Source organism: Adiantum capillus-veneris, chromosome 22, assembly GCF_014529385.1.
Source record: "Adiantum capillus-veneris isolate H3 chromosome 22, ASM1452938v2, whole genome shotgun sequence".
In the NCBI taxonomy this organism is placed as follows: Eukaryota; Viridiplantae; Streptophyta; class Polypodiopsida; order Polypodiales; family Pteridaceae; genus Adiantum; species Adiantum capillus-veneris.
This window is the reverse complement of record NC_140952.1, coordinates 15044037-15071913: the sequence shown is the minus strand read 5'-3', so window position 1 is coordinate 15071913 and position 27877 is coordinate 15044037. Positions and strand designations below refer to the sequence as shown.

The window sequence follows — 27877 nt, the reverse complement described above, 5'->3', positions numbered from 1 at the left end:
GCTTGCAAGATGTGCCAATGCAACTCGATTCGTTTCTTGTTGTTGTGCCATCGTGTCCAACATTGACTTGACTATCATCTCCATAGGAGTGAGGACAACTCGTGGCGTAGATGGCGAAGGGGGAGGTTTGAAAAAGTCTCGTGGTGGGGAAAAATCTTCGCCGCCTCTCTCATGCTCATTACCTGTATGCGAAGTATCCATTCCGCTTCGGGTGACGACCATGCACTATAATCTTGGGTTCTGAAGTTCGCGAGGAACTTCGGTTCTTGAGGGTCTTGAGGTTCTTGAGGTCCTTGATTCGTGAGAATCTAGGGTTCTTGAGGGTCTTGAGGTACTTGAGGTTTTCTTTCGCTTGCAAATCGCGTTGGAGAAGGATCTTCTCTTCACCCGAGTTCCACCCTTTTCTGCGGGCGCAACCCTTGGCGGCCTTGCGCTCACACTAAGGTTGCTTTTTCCCACCTCACGTCGATTGGCCGGCCGCTAAGTGCACGATCCGCTCTCAATGAGTGAAAAGAGACACAAGGGGAGGCTGGACAAGCCCTTCTTTCTTGGGATTCCTGTCACTCTTCAACAAAACACGATTAGGAATCGCCACGCCCAAGGAAACTTGGGTTCGTGCGATCGCAACAAGCAAAAAAAATTCTTGTGGTTCTTGTGGTTCTTTCCTTGAGTAATGCAAAACACTTCCAAAGCTCTGATACCAAATTTAGGTGCAGCGGAATGAATGTTGTATTTTCTCAAGATTAGTGATCTTTATTGCTCAAGGTTCCTTTTAGTTCTTAGGGAAAGAGAGAGCTTTCGGTCTTATGCAGAGTGCTATGATCACGAACAAAGTGAGTGGATATTGTGCGTGCAAGTGAATGAGACTGAGAGAAGGAGAGAGAAGAGATACGACACCGAGAGGTTGTAAAACCCTCCTCCGAAGGCCCCATTCTCGTCGGCGAGAGTGGTCTACTTTGATTGCACAAAGGTGTACAATGCGAATGCAATGGACTGATGCAATGGGACTATGCCGATGATGACGACGACGACTCGATGACTGAATCTGTGATCTTCTTTAATATGAAATTCTTGGACTGTTTTAGGACTGAAAATGACTGTTTTCGCCCTGTGCTTATGGCTGAAAATGACTGCTTCGATCGGGGCTAACTTGGTGAAGGAAAAACGCTGATGTAACTGCAGATTGGGGCTGCGTTTTAGGTGACTTCCATGGCTGAGAAAACGCTGGTTCAGCAGGTTTGCTACTGTTGATAAAACGCTAGGCAAGCTGAGAACAAACGCTGCAACTGCTGGTAGTCTTCTATCCCAAAAACGCTACTGCTGATCTGCTTCAAAAACGACACCAAGGGCTGATGGCTGCTCTTGGGTTCAATTCCAAAAACGCTGGCTTGTGGGGGCTGATCTGCAGGGGAATTATCGCAAGAAGGGGGAGACTTCAAGGCGATGGGTGCTACTATAGAAAACGCCAAGGGGATGGGAGAGGATGGCGAGGGGTCTTGATGCTGAGGGGGGTACTGCTGAGAAGTTGCCTGTTGAGCGGAAAGCTCCTGTTGCCTCTTCTGCCAGAAAGTGCTAACTTGGGTTTGCTTATATATTAACTTAGCAAAATTGCCCTACCTACTTTTGTAGGAAAGTCACTTAAAAATAATAAGTGAAAATAACCAATAAATAGAAAAATGGGCTAAATGCATTGGAAAATTCCCCTAACTGATGCTAATGGATTTTGATGGGAATTCCGATGATCATGCTGTGTGTAACCGGAGGATATGCATCTATCCTAAGTGACTGGTCATGCACGGTCTACGAATAGACTCACAAAAGTGCCAGATCACTGCTAATCTAGACTTGACTGGACTGAACTGAACCTTGCTGTAGTGTAGCTTGTCCACGGACACATAGGGTTGGGATGTGTCACGTGACACTCTCTCTCTCTCTCTCTCTCTCTCTCTCTCTCTCTCTCTCTCTCTCTCTCTCTCTCTCTCTCTCTCTCTCTCTCTCTCTCTCTCTGCTCCCCCCCCCTTCGTCCCCTCCCCCCCCCCTTCCTAACTATCGCCCCCCCTCTCTCCCCCTGCTCCTGCTCGTTGCGTACCTGCCCTACACCTGCTGCCGCCCCTGCTCTCCTGCTTCCGCTATCCCCCTGCTCCCACGCGCTCTCTCTCTCTCTCTCTCTCTCTCTCTCTCTCTCTCTCTCTCTCTCTCTCTCTCTCTCTCTCTCTCTCTCTCTCTCTCTCTCTCGCTACCTACCCCTCCCCCCCTCTGTCTATCGCCCCCCCCCCCCCCTCCCTCTTTTTTTTAATTTTCAAATCTCTCGCCTCCCCCCCCCCCCTAACTCTATCGCCTATCGCCCCCTTCCCCCCGTGCTCTCTCTCTCTCTCTCTCTCTCTCTCTCTCTCTCTCTCTCCCCGCTAGCGAGCGATGCTGGATCTCTTGTGATCTAGATATCCCAGCTAGCTGCTGTTCACACCTAGTAGTTTAGGATTCCATAGTATTTTATTGTGGCATTTGTCATTTCATTTTTGTCTTTGTTGTCATCTTGTTACTTTGACTCTGACTTTGTATCAGATCCACCACATTGTAACTTTCTGGTCTCATAGGTCACTTTGGCCTTTTGAAGACGTTAATATAACATTTCATTTCTCTCTCTCTCTCTCTCTCTCTCTCTCTCTCTCTCTCTCTCTCTCTCTCTCTCTCTCTCTCTCTCTCTCTCTCTCTCTCTCTCGCAGGACTGTAGCAGCAGCCCAGCCTCCCTCTGTTCGCGCGGCACCACAGCAGGAGCATCGACATGACTTTAATCTCTCTCAGCGCGCCCATCTTTGAACACATGGCGGATTGCAATGACTTAGGACGTACAAAGCGCGCAACCCCAGCAGATCAGGTAGGGTTCTCTCTCTCTCTCTCTCTCTCTCTCTCTCTCTCTCACGGCAGCCCTACGCGTTCCTTCCTGAGGGTTCCCTCCAGCCCTGTACGTCCAACTTGAATTTTATAATGGAAAATGGTTCTGTGAGCCACACCGTAATGGATCAACGTGAAGGCCATGAATGTTTGATGGATGTTGCACAAACTGTCACACTTTAATAAGACCCTACACATGACACAGAAGCCGCCAATGTCTCACCTGTTTGCAGCCAAGAGCGAAGGCAACCTTCATGTTCACGAATAAGCGGATGGCGCAGATGGAGAGGAAAATGAAGGAGTGGAAAACAGAGATGGAAGGATGGTGGAAGGAGAAGGCCAACCTCCTTCAGATGGTCTTCAGTGAAGGCGCAGAGTGGAAGAAGGAGAAAGAGAGCCTTAACGCAGAAATAAAGACACTCAAAGAAGAAGTCTCAGCCCTCAAACAGGAGAACCCAAACGCTGAGATACGGGCACTCAAAAAAGATGTCTCAGCCCTTAAACAGGAGCTTGCTGATAGAGTAAGCAATGGACTAGAGGAAGGCGAATTTCAACCCTCAGTAATAGATGAAATCAAGGAAATTAAGGAACAGGTAAGGATGATCACCGAGGAAGAGAAACTGAATGTGGCAAAGACATCTTCATGGGCGGAGATGATAACAAGGACACAGAAAAAGGCAGACGAGGCTGAAAAATGGATTGAGGTCGCCAAGAAAGGGAAAGGTCAAGAAACTCCTTGTACACCGACGCTTATCAACATGACTCTCGAAGAGGAACAAAGAAGGCGGATGCGAACATTGCATGTGAGAGTGACCGGTCTCAAGGACATAAACAATGTAGAGAAAGAGGTCACAAGCCTTACATCCATGATGGGGATGGAGAAGCCTTTGCACACAAAGGCATGGAGGGTAGGTAAGAAAAGTAATGGCATGGGAGAGTCTTGAAAGGGGAGAGCTCTCATACTACGCTTCCCCCCGTTGGAAGAGAAGAAGGAATTCTTGAGAAAGAGGCCTACTCTCAAAAAGACAGGTATTTTCCTCGGCGATGATCTGACTCTCTCACAGCTCGCACATATGAGAGAGGTAATGCCAGAGATTACAGCGGCAAGGGAGAAGGGAAAGATAGCCTTCTACAGAGATGGAAGGGTGGTGATTTTAGAGCGGCGTACTGCATGACGGTGCGAGACATATGGGACCACACTGAAGATGGCTACCTGGAATTGTAATGGGTCTATGAGATTGGACGTGGGTGCATTTGAGGAGAGTTTCAAAGACAAGGATATTGTGTTCTTCTCAGAGACTCATCAAGCCCCTGGACAGGTAATGCCACATGTGGTGGGATACAGATGGGAAACAGCTCACAGGACAAATGCGAGATCTGAGCATGGGAGTAGAGGCTTAGGAGGAGTAGCAGTGCTATTCAGAGAGGAACTACAACCATTACTGCATATTGTACGAAGAGATGATCATGCTAGATATATGTGGGTGAGACTGAGAGCTGACACAGGCCGCTTCCTTTATATTGCCATATGTTACTTTCCTCCCAGTACATCAATGTATGCCGCATCAAGAGGGCAGTCGCCTTTCTCTATCCTAGATGATGACATTTGGGAGTTCTCTAGGGAGGGTGATACCATTCTCCTAGGGGACGTCAATGCCCGAACGGGCAACTCGCAGACAGTCTTCTACGACACTTCAGATGAGATGCTTAGAGAGCTGGATGTGGGTGAGTTGGGACTTGACAGATGCTCAGATGACAGAGAGCAACCGGAGTATGGGAGATATCTCATGGAAATGACGACTACACATGGATTAGCCATACTTAATGGCTTACAGCGATTTCCTGGAGCAGTTGGTTTCACATGCTTTCCACATAGACATGGGGCCAGTACATTGGATTATGTTATGACACAACCGAGCTTTGTCCCTTGCATTCAGGATTTCACAGTGGGAGCCAGGCCAATGGGCATAGCAGTAGATCATGCTCTCTTGACACTATCCATTAAATTTCAGTATAGTACAGCCCAGACATCAGGAGACAGGTCACACACCCGCTATACATTCACACTAGAGACTGATTTCGTTTATTCAGAGGAGATCTGGGACCGTCTATTGGAAGGCATAGCTGGCACAAATGGTACATGCCTCTCAGTGGAGGAGTGCACCACTCTATTGACTGAGACACTGCATGGGGCTGCATCAGTGGCGTACCCACACACTCAGCCGGGCAAGAGACGACATTCTGGGAGCATGCCCCAGAATAGTTGGTATGATGAGGAGTGCAGAGAGATGAGAGCCGAGCTTCAGAAGGATCTTCTTTTAGGAGTCATCACTTATAGCCAGTCTCGGATTGCTTTCCGACGCCTTATGCGACGAAAGAAGCGAGCTTACCTAGCTCATATGGAGCGAGACTTGTATCAGATGTTCTTGAGTAGGGACTCAAGAGAGGCATGGCGACTCTTCCATGAACACTCCCCTCCCCCAGTGATTACTTCACCTGAGGTGTGGGGCCAATATGCGACATCATTATATACGGTTCCTGGACAGGAACCCCTTCCAGACCCTACCAAGCCTTGCCCAGCTACAAGCACTTTCTTTACACCTAAGATGGTACAAAGGGCCATCGACAGGATGGAGACCGGGAAGGCATATGATCATGACGGTCTAGTAGCGGAGCACTTTATACATGCTAGGGATATGCTGATGGAGGTTCTCGCAGTGTTGTTCAATCGTGCCATGTGTGAGGGATTACTTGAGACTTGGAGGCTGTCTAATATTGTGCCTATCTTCAAGGCTGGTGACCCTACAGAGCCTGGGAACTACCGCACTATTATGGTTGGACACACATTGGCACGGTTGTATGCATTTATCCTGGAGCAACACTTGAGTAATTGGGCAGAGGGCGAGGGTGTACGAGCGAAGGGTCAAGCTGGCTTCATGAGGGGTTTCTCCACTCTTGATCATATTCTGACACTCGGGGCCATCATTGAGGAGGGCAGAGCACATGGGAGACGGATCTATTGTAGCTTTGTGGATTTTCGTAAAGCATTTGACATGGTACCAAGATCTCGATTGATGCGCAGATTACAGGAGATGGGGGTGCCCATAGAGGTGATTTGGGGGATTATGGCTTTGTACAGATCAGTGATGGGGCATGTACGCACTCCGGAAGGGGTATCTGATTTAATTCACTCTACTATTGGAGTGAAACAAGGCTGCCCATTGTCTCCTACTCTATTTGGTATGTATGTTGATGAGGTGTCTGATTACATCGACAGAGAGGGTGACAAAGGTGCACAGCTGGCAGGGACGTGGATCCCATTGTTGCTTTATGCTGATGATATTGTGCTGATATCTGATTCACCAAAAGGTATGCAACGACAGTTGGATGCACTACGCAGTTTTGCACAGGATAGTGGATTGTGTGTAAACCTAGGTAAAACCAAGGTTATGGTGTTTAACACCACACCGCAATGGGTCAGGAGATCAGTACCTACTTTCAAGTATGGTCAAGAGACTGTGGAGTATACAGATGCATACACTTACCTGGGGGTAGTCTTTACTGGGCCGAGATTTTCCTTGAAAAGAGCGGCAGAGACTAGACTAACCAGAGCTGGTGCAGCTCTGGGAGGAATGGAGAGGATGTGTTCGCAAGTTCAGTTCGAGGAACCCAGGACAAAGTTATGGCTCTTTGATACTCTGGTTTCCTCTACTATGTTATATGGGGTGCAGATTTGGGGACCTTCTGTAGGCCAGGAGGGTTGGAGGCGTTTGGAGAAGCCCCTGGTATCTATGATCTCTCGACTGATTAGAGCCAAGGCTTCCGTACCGCATGATATCATTCGAGCGGAATTAGCTGCTCCCCCTATGGTGATTGAGGCACTTACTAGATCAGTCTCCTTTGTTCACAGTCTGTGGGATACTACCAGAGACAGATATGCCAGGGTGGCTCTAGAGTCCTCCAGACAATTACCTCTTAATGGGGATACATCATGCTGGTATGCATAGATGGCATCATGGTTTCAGACACATGGTTTCACCATGGACAAGTTGCCTCCTTTTCAATACTCTCTACAGGCACCCTTGAGGTCTTTGACGCGGGTAGAGATTAATAGACTCATTCGTCAGGATCTGATTCAGCTGGACACGAGGACATGGATAGAGCCGATACAAGAGTTGGGCACAAAGACGGCTTTCTATAGAGAGAATTTTCTCCACCTCACGGAGGATGGGTTTGTGATTCGACCTAGCTATATGGATAGGCATCTTTCTCATGGTATCCGATGTGCCATTGGCCAGATACGCATGTCCTCACATCAGCTCGAGATTGAGACTGGCAGATTCAGAGGGGCACCAGCAGATAGCAGGATATGCCGCTTATGCCATCTAGAGCCAGAGACAGAGGTACACTACATATGTCATTGCACAGTGTACTATGAGATACGACGCCGTTTTCATTGTCTATTCCACAGTTTTTTCATGCGGCAACCATGCGTCTCACTCGGGCGGGTATGGAAGCCCGATATAAGCCCGATTCAGACCCCCCGAAGATTCCATACGTGGAATACCATACGGCACTAAAAAATTAGTGTATAGATATATATATCTCATAACAAATAGCAATTAAAATTAAAACACTAAACTCTAGAGAGTAGCCCAAAGCCACATAATGCATTAAAACATCATAGAAACTTGAAAATGTAGAATCTAGCTAAATCAAGGAGTCGGGAGCCGAGAAACAGATCAAGATCTCTGATCAATAGATACATCAAATGATCAATGAATCATGATCATACTAGATGGCAAAATATGGAGCCTCCAAAACCAAGACTGTGTACTGAGTACTCCAAAATTCAAATGACAAAACATAAATAGAGCCTAGAGGGTGGAGTCCAGCCGCTCCATGCTAAATAGTGAATCCAAAACATAAGTAGACTGTAGAGCTAAGAGGAGTCAGGACCGAGGCTAGAGCAAAATGCAATGAGCATCAACTCTCATCAAAGGCCACCTCCTCATCATCACCCTCATCATCCTCATCCTCATCCCAAGCCTCATCCTCAGCAACAGAGCATGAAGTCCCAATATCACTGGGCATGCTAATCGGAGGAGACTCCATAACATCAGCAGTGCGCAATAGCCTCCTGAATCTCTTGCAACTCAAGCAAGCGATACTCATCCTTCTCTTTGTTAAGCATCTCCAATGTCACCTCCATTCTCTCATAGCCGCGCTCTTTGATCTTGCATAAGAGCCTCAAGTTGGTGTGCATGTAGACAAGCTTCTCAGTATGAGCAGGAAGTAACCTATTTCTTCTCTTGGTGTGAATGAGAGAGAAGGTGCTCCAATTTCTCTCACATGGAAAGGCACATGTCCCTTGAGAAAGCACCTTAAGTGCACGAGTCTGCAATGTGGGCGTGCAAGCCCCAAAAGTCTCCCACCATTTTACACCCTCTTGCATTCTCTTTGGATCCTTTGCAATAGGATGAGCAAATGACTTTCTTTCAGTGAGGAAAGTGTCCAACTCATCAATGAGGGTACCCTGCATGGTCAAATCACCCTTGGTATACCTGTCCAAAAATGTCATCCACCCGTCATGAACCTCACTATCATTGAATTTCCCTCTTCCTCGCCATATAGGATGCAACAAGTATCCCATAGCATGCAATGGTGTGTGCATCATATTCCATCTATCAACGCATAGGTCCTTGATCTCTTGCATCCTTGCCGCATCAATACCTTGCATGTTTTGAATTTGCTCAACCATGCGATCCGTAAGCTCATACACAAGCCCCATGGTGGCTCCTTCCCTATCAGCCAAACGAAGTATCTTCAAGATGGGAGCACAAATCTTCAAAATCAACTTGGCCTCTTGCCAAAAGGATGCATTAAACACAATGTCCGAGACCACTATGGCCTTTGTAGTCCTGGATGCCTTCATTTTCACAAATTTTGCATCAATCATAAGCCTACGCACACCTTGCATACATCTCTCATCCACAAGACTAGCCAACATGATGAAGTAGTAGGCAAATCGAGTGGCCGATGGCTTCAACAATTCCTTCTTGCTAAGCATTCGAAACAATGCCAAGACAGTGGACTTCCTTGTGACAAATGTGACAACCTTTGTTGCATCTTCAAGAATTTTTGCAATCCAAGGGAGCTTCCCAATATCCTCAAACAAGAGGTCCAAGCAATGGCATGCACACCTCGTGAAAAAAATGTGTTTCCATTTCTCTTCCACCATTTGCCTGGCCCCAACACAATTAGTTGCATTGTCCATGCATACCTGCACAACATTGGAGGGTCCTACCCCAATAATCACATCCTTAAGCTGCTTGAAAATAAATTCTGATGTCTTTGTCTCCCCAGATGTGTCCACAGATTTCAAAAACATAGAACCATGTATAGAGCATGCAAGAAAGTTAATGATAGACCTGCGTCTAGTGTGAGACCATCCATCACATACAATTGTGCATCCATGTTTTTTCCATTTCTCGCGCACACCCATGATCTCATGACCAATGCATTTAACCTCATCATTTAACTCTGTGGTGCGCAAAGCATTGTATGTGGGAAGCACATACGATGGACCAACTTGTCCAATTGCCTTGACCATTTCCAAAAAGAAAGGACTTCGCACTTTCCATTCAGGAATGTCCTCTGCATAAAAAAACCTGCGCAAGGCTTGATCTGCTTGCTTGCGTGCTTGCAAGCTAAATGCACTTGCCAAGGGCCCTTGTGCAACCTTCCTCTTCTTGCTCGAGGACCCCACATTTGATTTGGAAGCCGAAGTCCCATTGGCACTTACATGAGCACTCCCTGATGCATGTGTACTCATTGAGCCTGAGGCAGAGGCATTAGCTCCCAAATCATCCACCAAGGCATCTACAAATGCATTTGGGTCCTTCCCATCATTCTGTACATCTACATGCAATCTTGTGACCACCTCTTTGACGTCCTCTGGCACCAGTCCACATGGGCCTACACCATAGCCAGAGAGGGACAATAAATGTGCACGAATACGGGAGGGACCGCCGTCCCAAGTATGCCCACAATACTTGCATTTACATGTAAATTGCCCTTTCTTTTGAGGCTTAAATAATTCTACATACTGCCATTCGGGACGGTTCACTCGGCCTATATGGATTCTGCAAGTTTGCAAGGTGCACACTGCAAAGTTGCAAACCTTGACAAAGTGGAGGCCTCATGAGTAACGGACGGCGTAGGTGAAGAATCAGCCGCGCGCGGGAGAGTGTGTGGGCACTGGGTAGGGCTCCCGGCTCGCGGTCTCGAGTCCTCTCAGCTCTCAAGCTTTGATGGGGGCTCTCTCTGCACAAACGGGATGGCTGCAGGTTTTTCACAATTCGCGCAGAGGCGTTTTGGGCCACATTTGACAAATCGGGGTTTTTTTTGCCAACGCGTCAAAAATCCCCTGCTCGCGTCCGAAAAACTGAACCATGCGGCAACCATGCGCGCACGCGTGAGGAAGCCTGATTGGGCAATCGGACGCGCCTGGAAAAAACTATGGTCTATTCAGAGAAGGTTTCGGGCCACTATCTAGGGTCATGATTTATGAGGATCAGAGATGTCTTGGGCTATATCTACTTGAGCTACACAGGCATAGAGAAACTTTACTGAGGAGAGCTGAAGAGAGACAACCCTAGAGACAGATCACACATTTCTTTACACTAGATACTGTACACCCAGAAGAACAGACAGAGGAGCAACCAACAGTGGAGAGGTCTACCCACACTACGGGCATTCTAATAGACCGTGCATTGGAGCTAGGGAGATCTAGACGACCCCGATGGAGAAGAGGAGCTACACAGTTTCGAAGGAGGCTACAGCAAAGGATTTGAGCCATACTTTTTCGTCGTCCAGAGTGCAGATGAAGATGGATCTCTATGCAGATACTTCCCTCCCAAATTGTCTACACATTGTATAGCTCTGTTCACACGATTCACGCCTTTCGCCTCTCACACCTATCCGCTTAGTTTAGGATTCGGCAGTATTTATATCTTGTTATCCCTAGTTTAATTTATTTTGTTAATCTGACTTGATATCAAATACACCGCATTGTAACTTCCTGGTCTCATAGGTCACTTTGGCCTTTTGAAGACGTTAATATAACATTTCATTTCATTTCTCTCTCTCTCTCTCTCTCTCTCTCCCCCCCTGGGTCAGTACGCATCATCTTTGTACACAATACTTGGACAGCCGCCCCTCCTCAACCCCCCCGATCCATGCCCACACACATTTGTTTTTTTCACCGTTGAGATGGTGAAGAAAGCTATTGACAAGATGAGGACTGGGAGAGCATATGACCATGATGGCTTAGTCGCTGAGCATTTCATGCATGCCAAAGACCTACTAGCAGAGCTTCTAGCAATTATGTTTAACCGTGCCATGTGTGAGGGCCTACCGAACACTTGGAGCCTATCTACGATCGTACCTATCTTCAAGACAGGAGACCCCATAGAGCCTGGGAATTATTGCACTATCATGATTGGACACACACTGGCACGGTTGTATGCATCCATTCTTGAGCATCAGCTGGGTAGATGGGCAGAGAGGGAAGGAATTCGTGCAACTGGGCAGGCAGGGTTCAGGAGAGGCTTCTCTACTGTTGACCATATCTTGACACTCAGGGCCATCATTGAGGAAGGTCGATCTCATGGGAGACGGATCTATTGTAGCTTTGTGGACTTCCGCAAAGCTTTTGACCTAGTACCCAGAGCAAGATTGATGCGCAGATTACAGGAAATGGAAGTACCCACAGAGCTCATTTGGGGGATCATGGCATTGTACAGATCAGTAGTAGGGCATGTACGCACCCCGGAGGGACTTTCTACACCGGTTCACTCCACTATTGGGGTGAAGCAGGGCTGCCCGCTCTCTCCTACTCTTTTCGGTATGTATGTGGATGAGGTTTCTGACTACATTGAGAGCGATGGGGATAGAGGTGCACAGTTGGCAGGGACATGGATCCCACTTTTGTTATATGCTGATGATATAGTGTTGATCTCCGAATCCCCAGAGGGAATGCAACGTCAATTGGATGCTTTGCATACGTTTGCCCATGAAAGTGGGTTGTCTGTCAACCTTGGTAAAACCAAGGTTATGATGTTCAATACCACCCCCCAGTGGATCAAGAGGTCAGCACCTACATTCACATACGGCCAGGAGACTGTGGAGTACACAGATGGTTACACTTACCTTGGAGTGGTTTTTAGCGGACCTGCATTCTCACTCAGAAGAGCAGTAGAGACTAGACTGACTAGCGCCCACGCAGCATTGGGTAGATTGGAGAAGATGTGTTCGCAGGTTCAGTTTCAAGAGCCCCGGATGAAGCTCTGGCTCTTTGACACTTTGGTGGCTTCAGCATTGGTCTATGGAGCTGAGATATGGGGACCTTCGTTCGATCGCCGCGGGAGGCCAGGTCGCACAGATGGATGGGGGAACATGGAGAAACCTCTCGTCTCTATGATCTCGCGGCTCATTAGAGCCAAGGCATCAGTACCACGGGCCATTATCCGAGCAGAGCTAGCGGCCCCCCCACTTGTGATGGAGGCGCTCACCAGGTCAGTCTCCTTCATAAACCGCACATGGGAACTCCCTAGAGACAGATATGCTCGCATAGCACTTGAGTCCTCTCGACAGTTAGCCATACAAGGAGATACAACATGCTGGTATGGGGAGATGACATCATGGTTTCAGGGACATGGGTTCAGCATAGACAGGCTGCCACCATTCCAGTCAGAGATCACCAAGCTCATCGGCCAAGACCTGACCCTGCTAGACACTAGGAGGACATGGATACAACCAGCACAGGAATTGGCCACGAAGATGGCTTTCTACAGAGACGACCTTCTCCAGCTTACGGAAGATGGTTTTGTGACGAGACGCAGATACAGGGATACCCACTTGTCTCATGGGATACGATGTGCTATTGGCTAGTTACGCACATCTTCTCACCAGCTGCGGATTGCGGATTGAGACTAGGAGATACAGCGGAGTACCAGTAGAGGCCAGGACATGCCCCTTGTGTGACATGGAACCTGAGACAGAGCTGCGTTATACATGCCGCCGCCCCGTCTACTACGAGATACGAGGCCGCTTCCATTGCCTGTTCAGAGAGGGTTTTGGACCACTCTCAAGAGTCATGGGATACGAAGATCAGAGATGCCTCGGTTTGTTCTTGCTCAAGCTGCGCAGACACAGAGATAGCCTGATGAATGGTGAGGCTAGCGAGTCTCAAAGACAGATCACAGACTTCTTCACAGCCACTCCCACAGCAGAGCTCCCTCTCGTCTCACGCCAGAGGCACACTAATTGACCGAGGGATTGAACTGGGGAAATCCAGGCGCTCACGACTGTGGAGGACTACACAGCATCAACGGAGGCTACGTCAGAAGATTCGGAGCACGCTGGCCATGCATGCACGAGGCCCGGTTAGACTACTAACCATGGAGGAAATTGATGAGATTCGCCAACGATCGATGCTGTTGTTATATATCTTTGTTTTGTACTGTTGTTATTTTGTTACTTTGACTTTGTATCAGATCCACCACCTTGTAACTTTTTGGTCTCATAGGTCACTATGGTCTTTTGAAGACGTTAATATAACATTTTATTACATTTCATTTCATTTCATTTGTGTGTGTGTGTGTGTGTGTGTGTGTGTGTGTGTGTGTGTGTGTGTGTGTGTGTCAATACAGTGGGTCGGCACCACATTTACGTATGGCTAGGAGACTGTGGAGTACACAGATACATATACTTATCTTGGGGTAGTCTTCGGTGGGCCGGTGTTTTCACTAAGGAGAGCATCAGAGACTAGACTGACGAGAGCATATGCAGCTTTGGGAGGACTGGAGAGGATGTGTTCGCAGGTTCAGTTTCAAGAACCGCGAACAAAGCTTTGGCTTTTTGACACTCTAGTGATTCCAGCTATGCTCTATGGAGTTCAGGTGTGGAGACCCTCAGTAGACCACCATGGGAGATCTGGCAACACAGATGGATGGAGATGTATGGAGAGGCCTCTGGTCTCTATGATCGCTTGGATGATTCGGGCTAAGGCCTCAGTACCACATGAGATTATCCGAGCCGAGCTAGCCGCTCCTCCCCTCGTGGTCGAGGCATTGACTAGATCAGTATCCTTTATGCACGGTCTATGGGATCAGGGACAGATACGCTCGGCTTGCCCTGGAGTCATCTCGACAACTAGCTCTACAAGGCAATAACATGTTGGTATGGACAGATGACAGCATGGTTTCAGTCGCATGGTCTCAACATTGATAGATTACCTCCGCTTCAATAGTCTCTGGATGCACCCTCCCTGTCTCTCACACGGACAGAGATCACCAGACTCATACGTCAGGATCTGATTCAGCTAGATACGAGGCGCGCATGGATATAGCCGACACAGGAGTTGGGCACGAAGATGGCCTTCTACAGAGAGCATCTTCTCCAACTCACGGAACACGGCTTTGTGACTAGGCTTGCATACATGGATACACACTTATCTCATGGGATAAGATGTGCTATTGGACAGATACACACATCCTCACATCAACTCCAGATCGAGACTGGCCGATTTCGAGGGGTGCTGGCAGGGGCCAGGATATGTCACCTATGTAACTTAGAGCGAGAGACAGAGCTGCACTACACATGTCACTGCCCGGCATACTATGAGATACACGACCGCTTCCGTTGCCTGTTCAGAGAAGGTTTTGGACCTTTTTCGAGTCATGAGATACAAGGATCAGAGGTGTCTCGGATTGTTCGTGCTAGAGCTGCGCAGACTTAGGGAGAGCTTGCTGAGGACATCAAGGGAAAGACAGGCTCTGAGACGAATCACAAATTTCTTTACACCAGCCAGAGGAGAGCCAATGGAGCAGTCATTATAGCAGATCTCAGAGCCTACTCATACTAGAGCTACGCTGCTTGACCGAGCCACTGAGCTTGGCAGATCTAGACGCCCACGACCTCGGGGGGTCGCCCACTACCGACGAAGGCTGCAACAGAAGATACAAATCACTCTAGCTCGACATGCAAGACGCCCAACCAGAGTACTGACCATGGAGAAGGTCGATGAGATCCGACAGCGACCGATGAGAGATATCATCTGAACCCACAACCCCCCCCCCCCCCCCCCCCCCCAATTTCCTTTTTCCTTAGTGTTTTAGTGTTAGTTCTTTGTAACTTTGTAATTTCCGTACTCAGACATGGTATTAGATTCACCATTCGTAACTTTTTGGTCTCATAGGTCATTTTGGCCTTTTGAAGATGTTAATATAACATTTCATTTTATTTCATTTCTCTCTCTCTCTCTCTCTCTCTCTCTCTCTCTCTCTCTCTCTCTCTCTCTCTCTCTCTCTCTCGGATTTTTCTGTAGAGCCTTCTTGTGGCAGTGATATCTCTTCTTCTGGGATGCACTGTTGTGTACGGCTTTGGAGATGTGAAGTTGGCTATTGGAGATTCTTTGGTGGATTTCTCGTCCTCCTCTTGATGTCAGGGTGGCCTGTTTCTGCTTTAGCTCTTTGCTAGTTTCTTCCCTCACTCTCCTGCTTCTAGATTTTGTTGTATCACCCATCTTGCCTCTGATGGAGCCTCCGCTGATGTCGTGGTCGCCCTCGTAGACGTGGGAGTCTAGCTCTCCCAAGCGCAATGGTTTTGTCAACTAATATACCTCTGGTATAAGTGGGCTCTGAAGTCTGTTGTGAAGCATGCTCATCTGGCCGTTGAGTCCTTGCTCTAAAGAAGTCAATGATCTTCCTCTGTGAATTTCTCCCACTGCCTAATCTCCTCAAGAGACTCTCCTTGTGTCTGCACAAAACAACCTGAGGCATCTCTGATCCTGATATCTCATGACTCTAGCGAATTGTCCAAAGCCCTCTTTGAATAGACAATGAAAGCGGCCTCGTATCTCATAGTATACCGGACAATGACAAATGTGATGTGACTTTGTCTCTTGCTCTATATGACACAATTGTCATATCCTGGTCTCCGCTGGTATTCTCTTAAATCTGCCAGTCTCAATCTCTAGCTGATGCCATGATGTGCGCATCTGACCAATAGCACATCGTATCACATAAGATAAATGAGTGTCCATATAGGTCAGTCTGATCTCAATCTCTAGCCGATGCAATGATGTGCGCATCAGACAATAGCACATCGTATCCCATAGGAAAAATGAGTGTCCATATAGGCCAGTCTGATCACATATCCGTCTTCTGTTAGTTGGAGAAGATGCTCTCTATAGAAAGCCATCTTCGTGTCCAACTCTTGTGTCGACTGTATCCCCCCGGTATCTAGCTGAATCAAATCTTGACGTATGAGTCTAGTGATCTCTATCCCTGTGAGAGATAGGGAGGGTGCATCCAAGGAGTACTGGAATGGAGGCAGTCTATCCATGCTGAAGCCATGTGACTGAAACCATCATGTCATGTGCCCATACTGGCATGTTGTGTCCCCCTGTAGCGCTAACTGTCGAGATGGCTAAAGTGCTAGCCGAGCATATTTGTCTCTGGGAAGGTCCCATAAATTATGCATGAAGGAAACTATTCTAGTAAGGGCCTCAACCACAAGAGGGGGGGCAGCTAGCTCGGCTCGAATAATCTCATGTGGCACTGAGGCCTTGGCCCAAATCATTCGAGAGATCATAGAGACTAGTGGCCTCTCCAAACATCTCCAACCATCAGTGCTACCAGATCTGCCACAGTGGTCCACCGAGGGTTCCCAAATCTGAACCCCATAAAGCATAGCGGAAGCCACTAGAGTGTCAAAAAGGCACACTTTGTTCGAGGTTCTTGAAACTAAACTTGCGAACACATCTTCTCCAGTCCTCCCAAGGCTGCATAAGCTTTTGTCAATCTAGTTTTTGCTGCTCTCCTCAATGAAAACACCGGTCCACTAAAGACTACTCGAAGATAGGTATATTGATCTGTATACTCCATCGTCTCCTCACCATATGTAAATTTGGGTGCTGACCTCCTCACCCATTGTGGTGTTGTGTTAAACACCATGTAATGGAAATGGCCTATGAACTTTGAGAGTAGCGGAAATTAGAGAAAGTACTTTTGTGGAATTACTTTGTGAGCATAGAGGGTGAACTTAATTGATGGTAGCAACATAAACATATCATTTAGTTAACTTGGCATGAACAATACTTTTGCAAGAGAGAGAGTTTAGAGAACATGACAACAGTTCAGGAATGGATTTATGTGGAGCCGGTCCCCCCTCCGATAGGCATTTGTATTATAGTTTCTCCCATCAAGAGAGACTTGGTACAATAGAATCTTTGTGTTCCTTGTGACGTAGGTGATGCAATGAAGATGGAAAGCTTCTTGCACCACGAGCATAACATAAACTTTGTGGAAAGCATTAACTATCCCAAGCCTCAGTCCCAAGGCCTCAAACACCTTCGGAGGTGGAGAGAGCTAGGAGGGAATGAGGGTAGGGAAGAGGAAGAAGAAACATTTCATAGGAAAAAGAATTAGTTCCCCACTTATCATCACTCTTCTTGCTAGCATACATAATAGCGTAGTAATGAAGATGGAGAAGATGGTAAGCTTAAGCATTGAAGCATGGCTCTTGGTTGGATTTGCATTCCATCGGCAAGAGTGTTGGTGTAGGCTCTCAACTTCTCTACTAGCTTGGAGAAGAAGATGGAGCTCTTGCACTTTGCACTTCACACAATGAGAGTGTGTGTGAGTGTGTGTGGGAGAGTATACCCCCCAAGCATGCCCCTATCTTCCTTGGTCAACCCCCCCTTGTAGCTTATGCTTGAAGTTCATTGGACCCCTCCAAGCCTAGCCAATCACAAGCAAGAGGCATATCAAGCAAGCATGAGGCAAGCATGCTAGTGTTGGGACAAGTGTCCCCCTTCCCCTTTCAGAGAGAGGACTTGATAAATGCAAAAACAAGTAATTAAATTAACTAATTTATCATTGGACCACTTGGGAGGCCAACCAATAGGCTTTAAGCACACCATGAGGAGGACCTTGACAAGTGTCCTATTTGCTTTCTATGTATCAAGCTTGCCTTGTGTGAGGGTGTGTGTTCTCTCTCTCTTGCCCCCTCTTGTAGGGCTCGCCCCCTCCTTGTAGAGATAGTTGTTGACTTTTTGAACACCTTACACCTTAGTCATCAAGCACGACAAGCACCTCAAGCTTGGGTAGGCGCTGCATCCCCTCCAGGGATTCATAAATCAACACAATATCATCAACATATAACAATAGTGGGATCCATGTCCTTGCCAACGGTGCTCCTTTGTCACCATCCCTCTCAATGTAGTTAGCAACCTCATCCACATACATGCCAAATAGTGTAGGAGATAGTGGGCAACCTTGTTTCACCCCAATAGTGGAGTGAACCAAATCAGAAATCCCCTCTAGAGTGTGTACATGCCCCGCTAATGACTTGTATAGAGCCATGATCCCCCAAATCAACTCTTTAGGTACCTCCATCTCCTTCAGTCTGCGCATCAATCTAGCTCTAGGCACTGTATCGAAGGTTTTGCGGAAATCCACAAAGCAATAATAGGGCCATCTCCCACATGATCTTCCTTCCTCAATAATGGCTCTAAGTGTCAGAATATGATCAAGAGTAGAGAAACCTCTCCTGAAACCCGCGTGTCCTGCTGCCCGTATACCCTCTCTCTCTGCGCATCTACTCAATTGTTGCTCAAGGATGGATGCGTACAACCGTTCCAAGTGTGTCCAACAATCATGATAGTGCGGTAGTTACCAGGCTCCATAAGATCCCCTGACTTGAATATAGGTATGATAGTGGACAAACTCCAAGTATCAGGTAGGCCCTCTCACATGGCACGGTTGTACATCACTGCTAGAAGCTCTACAAACATGTATAAAATGCTCCGCTACCAGGCCATTGTGATAATATGTTCTCTTGGTCCTCATCCTGTCAATGGCTTTCTTTACCATCTCGGCGGTAAAGAAAGCACATGTGTGTGGGCATGGCTTTCCTCCACACTATCTCGCACGGGCGTCTTCAAATGGGATCTACGATTGAGGTGATTTGGACCGTCAGATGCACATTTGTAAATTCGGGACATTTGGTAAATTCGGGTAGGCTTGTAAATTCGGAGCAGTCCCCGCACCGATGTCTTGAACCCGCGACCTCCCCACTGCGAGCCATGTGCACTAACCACTACACCCGCATGCATTCGTTGAAATATAGGGGATTCGAGTATGTCAATATTGTAAATGTGGGCCGATTAGAAAATTCGGGGCAAATTTGTACATTTGGGCAAACTAGTAAATTCGGGACAGCCGTCGAATCTGACGGTCCACGATTGGCGCGCCCCGCGTTTTCCTCCTCCACCATTGATCCCATTTGAGCATACCTGTGTGATATAGTGATGAGGCATGGCTTTGGCGGATCTGGAAGAGGTGGCGGCTCCAAGAGTGTGTAGAGAGATGATGCATAGTGATGCATAGTGACCCCATACCTCCGTAGAATTGATGACTGGTGGGGGAGAGTGCTCATGGAAGAGTTGCCATGCCTCGTTTGAATCCTGGTTCAAAAACAACTGATATAAATCCTGCTCTAGTCGAGCTAGAAACACCCTCTTCTTTCGTCGTACCAAACGCCGAGAAGCAATCCGTGATTGCCTGTGAGTAATGACTCCTAGAAGTACCTCCCTCTGAAGTTGGGTTCTGGTCTCTCTGCACTCCTCATCATACTAGCTATTTTGGGGTACGCTCTGATGAGCGCGCGGCGGTGTGTGCAAGTAAAAGAGCACACGAGGAAGTACAGTGTGTGTGTGCAGAGAGGGGAGGCGAAGAGCAGCAGGAGAGGAAGCGCTAGCAAAAGAAGAGGGAGAGAGACAGAGAGCTCACGTTTTTGGGGAAAACTCAATAATTGAGTTTTGGGTTTTTCCACGTTTATTATAAGTGGCCTTAAAAAAATGTGTCATATTGAACCTGGACAAAGTATAAAAATGTACAGAAAGGGGTTATTTAGGCCTTTAACCCAACAACCTCCCACTTAAAGGCGTAAATGGCGCCTTTAAGCTACGTGACTCCCACCATCTCTATGCATAGATGATGTTGTGCTTTGGGTAAGCACTTAGTGAGAGCATCGGCTAGATTTTGTGATATATGGACCTTAACCAATGTAATAAGGCCATCCTCAAGCACTTCTCGTATGAAGTGATACCGCACATCAATATGCTTTGTGCGTGCATGAAACATGGCGTTCTTTGCCAGACAAACGGCACTCTGGCTATCACAACCAAGCATAGGTGCCTTGGCAGGCAAACCAAACTCACTGCATAGGCGTGCTAACCAAATAGCTTCTTTGGAAGCCTCAGTGGCTGAAATATATTCAGCCTGTGTCGTAGACAATGCAACAATCTTTTGCAATCTAGAACACCATGAAACAGCACCTCCCGCAAGAGTAAATACATAGCCACTTGTGGATTTCCGTGTATCCACATCACCAGCCATGTCAGAGTCACAAAATCCCTTCAACTCCATTGGTCCTTTACCATAGCAGAGGCATTTGTTTTTAGTCCCTTTCAAGTACCTCATAATGGACTTCACTGCATCCCAATGCAACCTGCTTGGATTAGCCATAAACCGGCTCACAACGCCCACTTCATGGGCTATGTCAGGCCTAGTAGCAACCATAGCATACATAAGTGAACCACAAGCTGAAGCATAAGGCACACTTTGCATGTCATTGGCTTCTTCCTTTGACTTGGGACAATCATCCTTGGAGATTTTAACATATGGCTGTAATGGCACACCAAGAGGCTTTGCTTCAGCCATGTTAAATCTGTCCAGCACCTTTTCAATGTACTTTTCTTGCGACAAATACAATAGGCGCTTGTCTCTTTGCCGTGTAACACGCACTCCAAGTATATGTTCAGCTGCCCCAAGGTCTTTCATTGAAAACGCAGATTGCAGCTGCCCTTTAAGAGCATCAACAGTGCTTCTTTTCTTTGCAGCTATCAACATATCGTTTACATAGAGCACAAGAATGATAGGGCTGCCATCCTCATCACGTTTAGTATACAAACAATGGTCTACATGGCTTCTTTTGTAACCATGTTTAAGCATGAAGCGATCAAACTTCTTGTACCACTGTCTACATGATTGTTTCAGCCCATACAAGCTTCTATTGAGCATACATACCAAATGTTCCTTGCTAGGGATAACAAAACCCTCGGGTTGCTTCATGTAAAGCTCTTCTTCCACATCACCATGCAAGAAAGCAGTATGTACATCCATTTGGTCCATTTCCAAATCAAGAGCAGCCACTATGGCAAACAGTACACGCAAAGTGGTCATCTTCACAACAGAAGAGAACACTTCTTGAAAGTCTATGCCCTTGGTTTGAACATATCCCTTTGCCACAAGCCTTGCCTTATACTTGGGTTTTGCATCAACAGTCTTGATTTTATACACCCATTTGTTAGGAATAGCCTTCCTTCCTTTGGGCAATTCAACCAAATCCCAAGTATGATTAGCATGCAAAGCTTTAATCTCTTCCTACATAGCAAGCTCCCACTTGTCGCTGTGCTCACATGTCTTTGCCTCTTTGTACGTAAGAGGATTTCTCTCATTTGTCAACATATAATGTAATGCAAAGAGGGGTCATATCGACTCACAGGCCGTCTTTGACGAGTAGACCGTCTCACCCAATGATCCACATTATCCGGCAATGGGTTTACATCAGGTGGCACTACAAAATCATCAACAATGGGCTGCTGTACATTATTTTCAGCACCATTTTTAGCATTGTTTCTTGGCTGCAAATGCCTTTCAGGAGCCTCAATTTGCTGTTCAACATCATTTGGCTCAAACACCACTGGATCATCTACATTTTCAGCCATTTGTGGTGCATCCTGAGGGTCAAAAATAGGCCTAACAGGTGGCTGGTCATGCTGAAATTTCACCCTTTTATGGTCATGCTTTGAGGCACAATTGTTTCGAAGCAGCCTTGCCTCATTAAAAACAACATCTTGGCTACGTACAACCCTTTTGAGCTGAGGTAACCAAATCCAGTAGCCCATTTCGCCTTCTTCACCATATCCCATGAAGAGGCCTTTAATGGACTTCGCATCTAGTTTACTCCTCAACTCAGGTCTAACATGCACAAAAGCTTTGCAACCAAAAATGCGTAAGTGATCATATGAAGCAGGCTTGCCAGACCAAACCTCTTCAGGGATGTCACCTTTCAAAGACATGCGAGGGGATCGGTTGCATATATGCACTGCAATTTTCAAAGCTTCTCCCCAAAATCCATGAGAGAGATTAGCTGTGGACAGCATGCATCTCACCCTCTCACAAAGTGTCCTATTGAATCTTTCAGCCACACCATTAGAAGAGGGGCTGTATGGCACAGTAAGCTCCCTCTTAATGCCCAAATTTTCACAAAACTTGTTAAATTCAGCACTTGTGTACTCCCCCCCATTGTCTGTACGCAAGCATTTTAGCTTTCAACCAGTTTGGGTGGTCACAAATGCATGAAATCTCTTAAACTTAGACTTAAGCAAATAAACCCAAATTTTCCTAGAATGATCATCAACAAAGGAGACAAAATAACATGCACCACCCATAGACTTAGTAGGCATGCTACATACATCAGAATGTACAAGATCAAGCACACAAGATTTACGAGAGACACCAGAGTAATAAGAACGCTTTACTTGCTTGCCATATTGACATTCATTACAAAAGTCAAGCTTTGTGCCTTTAGCATCAAGCTTGTTCAAAGTACAAAGCTTAGAAAGACCCTTTTGGCTCATATGGCCAAGCCTCTTGTGCCACAACTCCATGTGAGAGTTAATTTCAGCCAATGCAATAAACTTGCCCAACACGGCCTTTCCATGCATGCAGTAAAGTGTCCCTTTCTTTGTGCCCTTTACAATCAGCCTTGAGCCTGTAGTCATTTTCCATGACCCTCTCTCAAACAAGATGCTGTAACCATGCATATCCATCTGACCAACAGAAAACAAACTCTTCTTGATTCTCGGCACATATCAAACATCATGCAAGATAAGCTCATTTGTGCCATCTATGGAGAGATGCACAGTGTCAATACCCTCAATGGAACATGCATGATTGTTTCCAAGGTATACATGGCCACGCTTGCCCGCATCAAAAGTAGAGAAACACTCCTTGATAGGAGTCACATGAAATGAAGCACCGGAATCAACAATCCAAGTCTGGGACAATGCATCATTGACAGTCAATAAAGCATCAATAAGATCACTCTTGGTGATCTGCATGTCCTGTGAATGAACATTTAGAGAGGCATCAAAGTCATAAGCATCATCACCTGACAAAGTGGCACACAAGATGTCCTCTACATCTGACAGCTCCTCAATCACGACACTAGAAGCCACATTGGCCTTCTCTTTGTCCTTTGAGCTATCATGTGCATCTGCCTTGACTTCCTTCTTCTCTTTCTTTTTGTCTCCGCCATTCTTTTTTCTTTCTAACTCAGCTTTATAGTACCTGCAATCGGGTTTCTTGTGACCTTTCCTGCCACATTGATAGCAAGTCACATCACCCTTGCCTTTGCTTGCATTTCCCCTTTCTTTACTCTTACTCTTACTCCTTTGTGCATAAGCATTCTTCTTTTCTGTCCTGCCTCTAACCATGTTGGCAGAGCTGCCTCCCTCTCCACTTGCTTTCCTCCTGATTTCTTCATTCAAGATAGAACCCCTAACATCATCAAAGGTCAAATTGGGGTTATTGGACAATGAAACCACCAAAGTTTCCCATGACTCAGGTAAGGTCATAAGCAAGAAGATAGCTTTCAGCTTATCATCAAAAGGGGGCAAGCCAGAATCTTGTAACTGCGACAAAGTACCTGCGAACTATGACAAGTGCTCTGCCGCGCTCTTGGACTCATCTAGTTGCATGCCAACAAGTTTTCGCATCAGTGCACCTGGTTGACAGGCGTTGTATTTTCATACATTCCCTTTAACTTCTCCCACACATCAAAAGCAGTCGTGAGACCTTTCACATCAATGACGGCCTCATCTGTCATGGCCATTTTAATGTATGTAACGGCTTTCCTATTCATGCTAACCCTTGCTTCATCTGTCATATTTTGTGGCTTCACCTGTTCAAGTGCCCCTTCGCAATCCTTAAGAAATAGGATTCCCTGAATCCTGTCTTTCCAAAGATTAAAACCTGTACCATCAAACCTTCTAATCTCGAAGAGGTTCTTCACATCCGAAGAAGATGAGGCCATAGTTGCACGAAATAAGAGAGATAATACGCTGAATTTTTGAGCAAAATGCGCAAAAATCGGAGTATAGTCTCACAGAGATGTGCACTACAGCTCCAAATGGTCACAGGAGCAATTTGGGGCAAAATAGGACGTTTTGGGCACAAAATTCAATTTCTGAAATTTATGCGCAAGAAATTTCAGCAAGCAAATTTGTACTCGAAAACAATGAATTTAGTTGTTTTTAGTCTCAGAAGACATACATAAGGCTAATACACATGTGGCCTTTAGAAGCATGTAAGCCCCAAAGCCCCAATTTGTAGCATCAAAATTGCATGAAATTGAGCCACAAATGGTCATACATCGACAAAATTTGTCAAATGTGCGTAGATTGCATCAATTTGCACTTTCCCGAATGTAATCACACCATAAAAACACTTGCAAAAACCTGCGTAAATCTGAAATTTGCTTAGAACACCTGTTTTAGGGCTTGTTTTTTGGCAATTTCAGGGTTTTCGGGTAGCGGGGACTTAGCAAAAAGTATTCCCACACTTTAATACATCATTTGCAAAACCTGTATTTTCGCTGTCATAGCCTGTAATTTCCTGTTTTTGACCTAATTTCAGCCTGTTTTAGGTCAATTTGGGTTGCTGGGAGCTCTCTAGTGTCCGGGGACGAGTCCTTTGGCGACGAAATTGCAAAATCTCGCGATAAAGTTGACCTTCTTGGCTGAAATTTAGCGTTTGCAGGTTTGGGGGCAAACCCTAATCGGGCTCTGATACCAGTTGATGAGCGCGTGGCGGTGTGTGCAAGTGAAAGAGCACGCGAGAAAGTGCAATGTGTGTGCAGAGAGGGGAGGCGAAGAGCAACAGGAGAGGAAGCGCTAGCAGAAGAAGAGGGAGAGAGAGAGAGAGCTCACGTTTTTGGGGAAAACTCAATAATTGAGTTTTGGGTTTTTCCACTTTTATTATAAGTGACCTTTAAAAAATGTGTCCAGGTTCATATTGAACCTGGACAAAGTATAAAAATGTACAAAAAGGGGTTATTTAGGTCTTTAACCCAACACGCTCCCACAACGTTGGCGCTGCCGAGGCTCAGTGTGTGGGTATGCCTCTGCTGCTGCATCCTGTAGTGTCTCTGTCAATATATAAGTGAGCTCCCCTAGAGGTCTCCCCGGATCCTTTGTGCATAAGCTTTTGTAGATACCATCTATGTAGACAGAATCAGTCTCCGAAGTAAAAGCGTATCGGGAGGCCATTCAAGATGGCCAGTCCATGTGTAGTCTCCAACTCTGTCAGATATCCTCCATATCTAATGTGCTCTTCATCCTGCGAACACCTGACCAATTCCAAATCACTGACATCCAATTCTCTCAACAATTCCTCTAAGGTATCGTAGAAAGTTGTCTGATAGTAGCCTTTTTTGGCATTAAAGTCTCCCAAAAGAATGACATCTCCATCCCTAGAGAACTCCCGTATGTCCTCATCCAATATCATGTAGGGTGGCTGTCCCTTGGGGGATGCATAATGACATGTGTTGGGGGCAAGATAGCATATTGCAATGTAGAGTGGCCTCCCTGTCTCCGCTCTCACTCTGACCCACATATATGTGGCGTGCTCATCTCTCCAAACGATATGAATGAGGGGTTGAAGCTCCTCCCTGAATAGGACTGCCACACCTCTCCTGACCCCCGTCCTCTTTGATCTCCCATCTTGCCTACAGGTAGTCTCCCAATGGTATCACTCTAGGTAATGTGCCGCCAGTAGTCTGATGCGTTTCTGAGTAAAAAATAATGTCTCTTTCATTAAAGCTATCCTCAAATGCGTCTACATCTAGCTTCATTGATCCGTTACAATTCCATGCTGCCACTTTAAGACTGGTCCCATAGGTCTCACACCGTCATGCGGTGTGCTTTTCCAACACCACTACTCTCCCTCCCCTATAGAAAGCAATTTTCTCTTTCTCCCTCTGTAGCGCGGATAATGTGTCGTGCTCTCTACAGTGGGTGGTCCTCAATGCAATGTGCGTGACAATCTCACTCAAATAGACTGAACAGAAAGGAAACAATAGACGTCAACAAAGCTCACAAAGACACAACAACTGACCAGAACATATGACTCGACTCTCTCAAAGACTGATGTAGACTTTGGCATGGCAGTGCAATGTGCGTGACAATCTCACTCAAATAGACTGAACAGAAAGGAAACAATAGACGTCAACACAGCTCACAAAGACACAACAGCAGACCAGAACATATGACTCGACTCTCTCAAAGACTGATACAGACTCTGGCATGGCAGCACACTCAGCTCCAGCCCAGGACTCACAGGTACAATGGGGGTGTCGAGGCTCAGATGTGCAGGGAGGGTGAAGTAGTGCTCTATGCATAGACTCACTCTAGATGACTACGTACAAGATAATCGCACTGGCTCCAACGACTACTCATATGTACAACCATAAAGAGCCACCAACGGCTCATAAATGTCCAGTCAGCTAAGTCTATCTCCAAACTGTGTGGTGGCGGTGACTTGGCCACGATGTCCACTAGACCACCGTCGGTACCCTGCCACGTGTCACCCCCAGCCCAGAGGGTCCGTCAAGTGTGGACCAGACCAACTGTGACTAACTGTCCAACTGTGCGCCTGTCTTGTGAAGTGACACTGTAGCCCTGCTACTACAGGTTGCCCGCCACAAGATCGCTCACCGTCTCGGTGAGAGGGAGACTGAAACTGTGAAAGAAAACTACTAGTATGTACAATGGTGAGCTCCTGAATGTGTCATCCGAGAGATAGTGGTAGCCACTGCTACATCCGAAGTATCAGTCTTTGGAGGCGGAGCCATCAAATCGATTGTGGGGCCATGCTGTATGTGAGCTCTCGTGTTAGTAAGTGTGCTTGCTGGAAAATGACCAGCCACTTGCTGCTGGGCAGACAGTAGCACCTGTCCTGTAGTGTACTGAGGACGTCGAGTAACACAGCCATGGCGATGTGCTCCAGCAACTCTGTCACAACAAGTCATATTTTGCATCTGAGGCAATGGTGACGATTGAAACCCCAGGAGGATATTGTTGCTGTTGATTGTAGTACTGAATAGGAACAGATTGAAGTCTGTGAATAAAGTCCCATAAACTGCTGAGAAGGACCCGGTGCTGCATGTTGCACTGGTGTACCTGCTCCAGTCCACCCATATCCCATACCCATCATCGTAGGCTGTGTTGCCCTATTTTCATGTAAGAGCAATTCTCTAAATCCTTGTACTTGATTTTGAAGGTCACTAATCACTTGAGACTTTAACTTGAGTGCCTGTTGGAGTGCGAAAATAGTGGCATTCCTATCGGCGATGGTGCTCTCATCGACTCTCAGAGATCCTTCCATAGCTGCATATGTGGCGGAGTGACGCTGGTGTGTGGCAGCTAGCTGCTCTGTACCTAGTTCTATGGTGGCAATAGCAGCCCGTGAGTCCTAAAGTAACTTCTCAGAAAGCTGAAACAGAGAAGTAGAGTCGAGCATCCTTGAAGATCCCTCAGATGCATGGGATGCTGGAGGACGTGTAAGTGGCACAGCCGGTGAGGTAGGAGGTGGTATATCTGGTGTGGTAGGTACCTCTGATATGGTTATTGTAGATGGAGAGTGAGATATGTTGACTTGAGTAGGAGTGAAGATGGGAGAAGAAGGGAGAGGATCCTGTAAGATCGCAGCGGCCACCCTTCTCTGGGGAGGGGCGGAAGTAGAGACTGGTGCTGGTGCTGTAGACACTGGTGCTGCTGGCACAATAGAAC

At 46.7% G+C, this 27877-nt stretch overlaps 2 protein-coding genes across 5 annotated transcripts in view; one reads left to right on the top strand and one right to left on the bottom strand.

Moving 5' to 3' along the window:
* The window catches only part of LOC147428949 (fanconi anemia group F protein (FANCF)), a 163005-nt gene that overhangs the window by 120808 nt on the left and 14320 nt on the right, over positions 1–27877 (top strand). The window lies entirely within an intron of this gene.
* LOC147428950 (uncharacterized) lies at positions 8012–27473 on the bottom strand. Its single transcript, XM_086496071.1, has 5 exons — positions 27381–27473; positions 26856–27318; positions 9276–10059; positions 8549–9098; positions 8012–8320 (listed from the first exon to the last, which is right to left on the bottom strand). The coding sequence occupies exons 1-5, from the start codon at positions 27471–27473 to the stop codon at positions 8012–8014; spliced, it is 2199 nt and encodes a 732-aa protein (XP_086352197.1).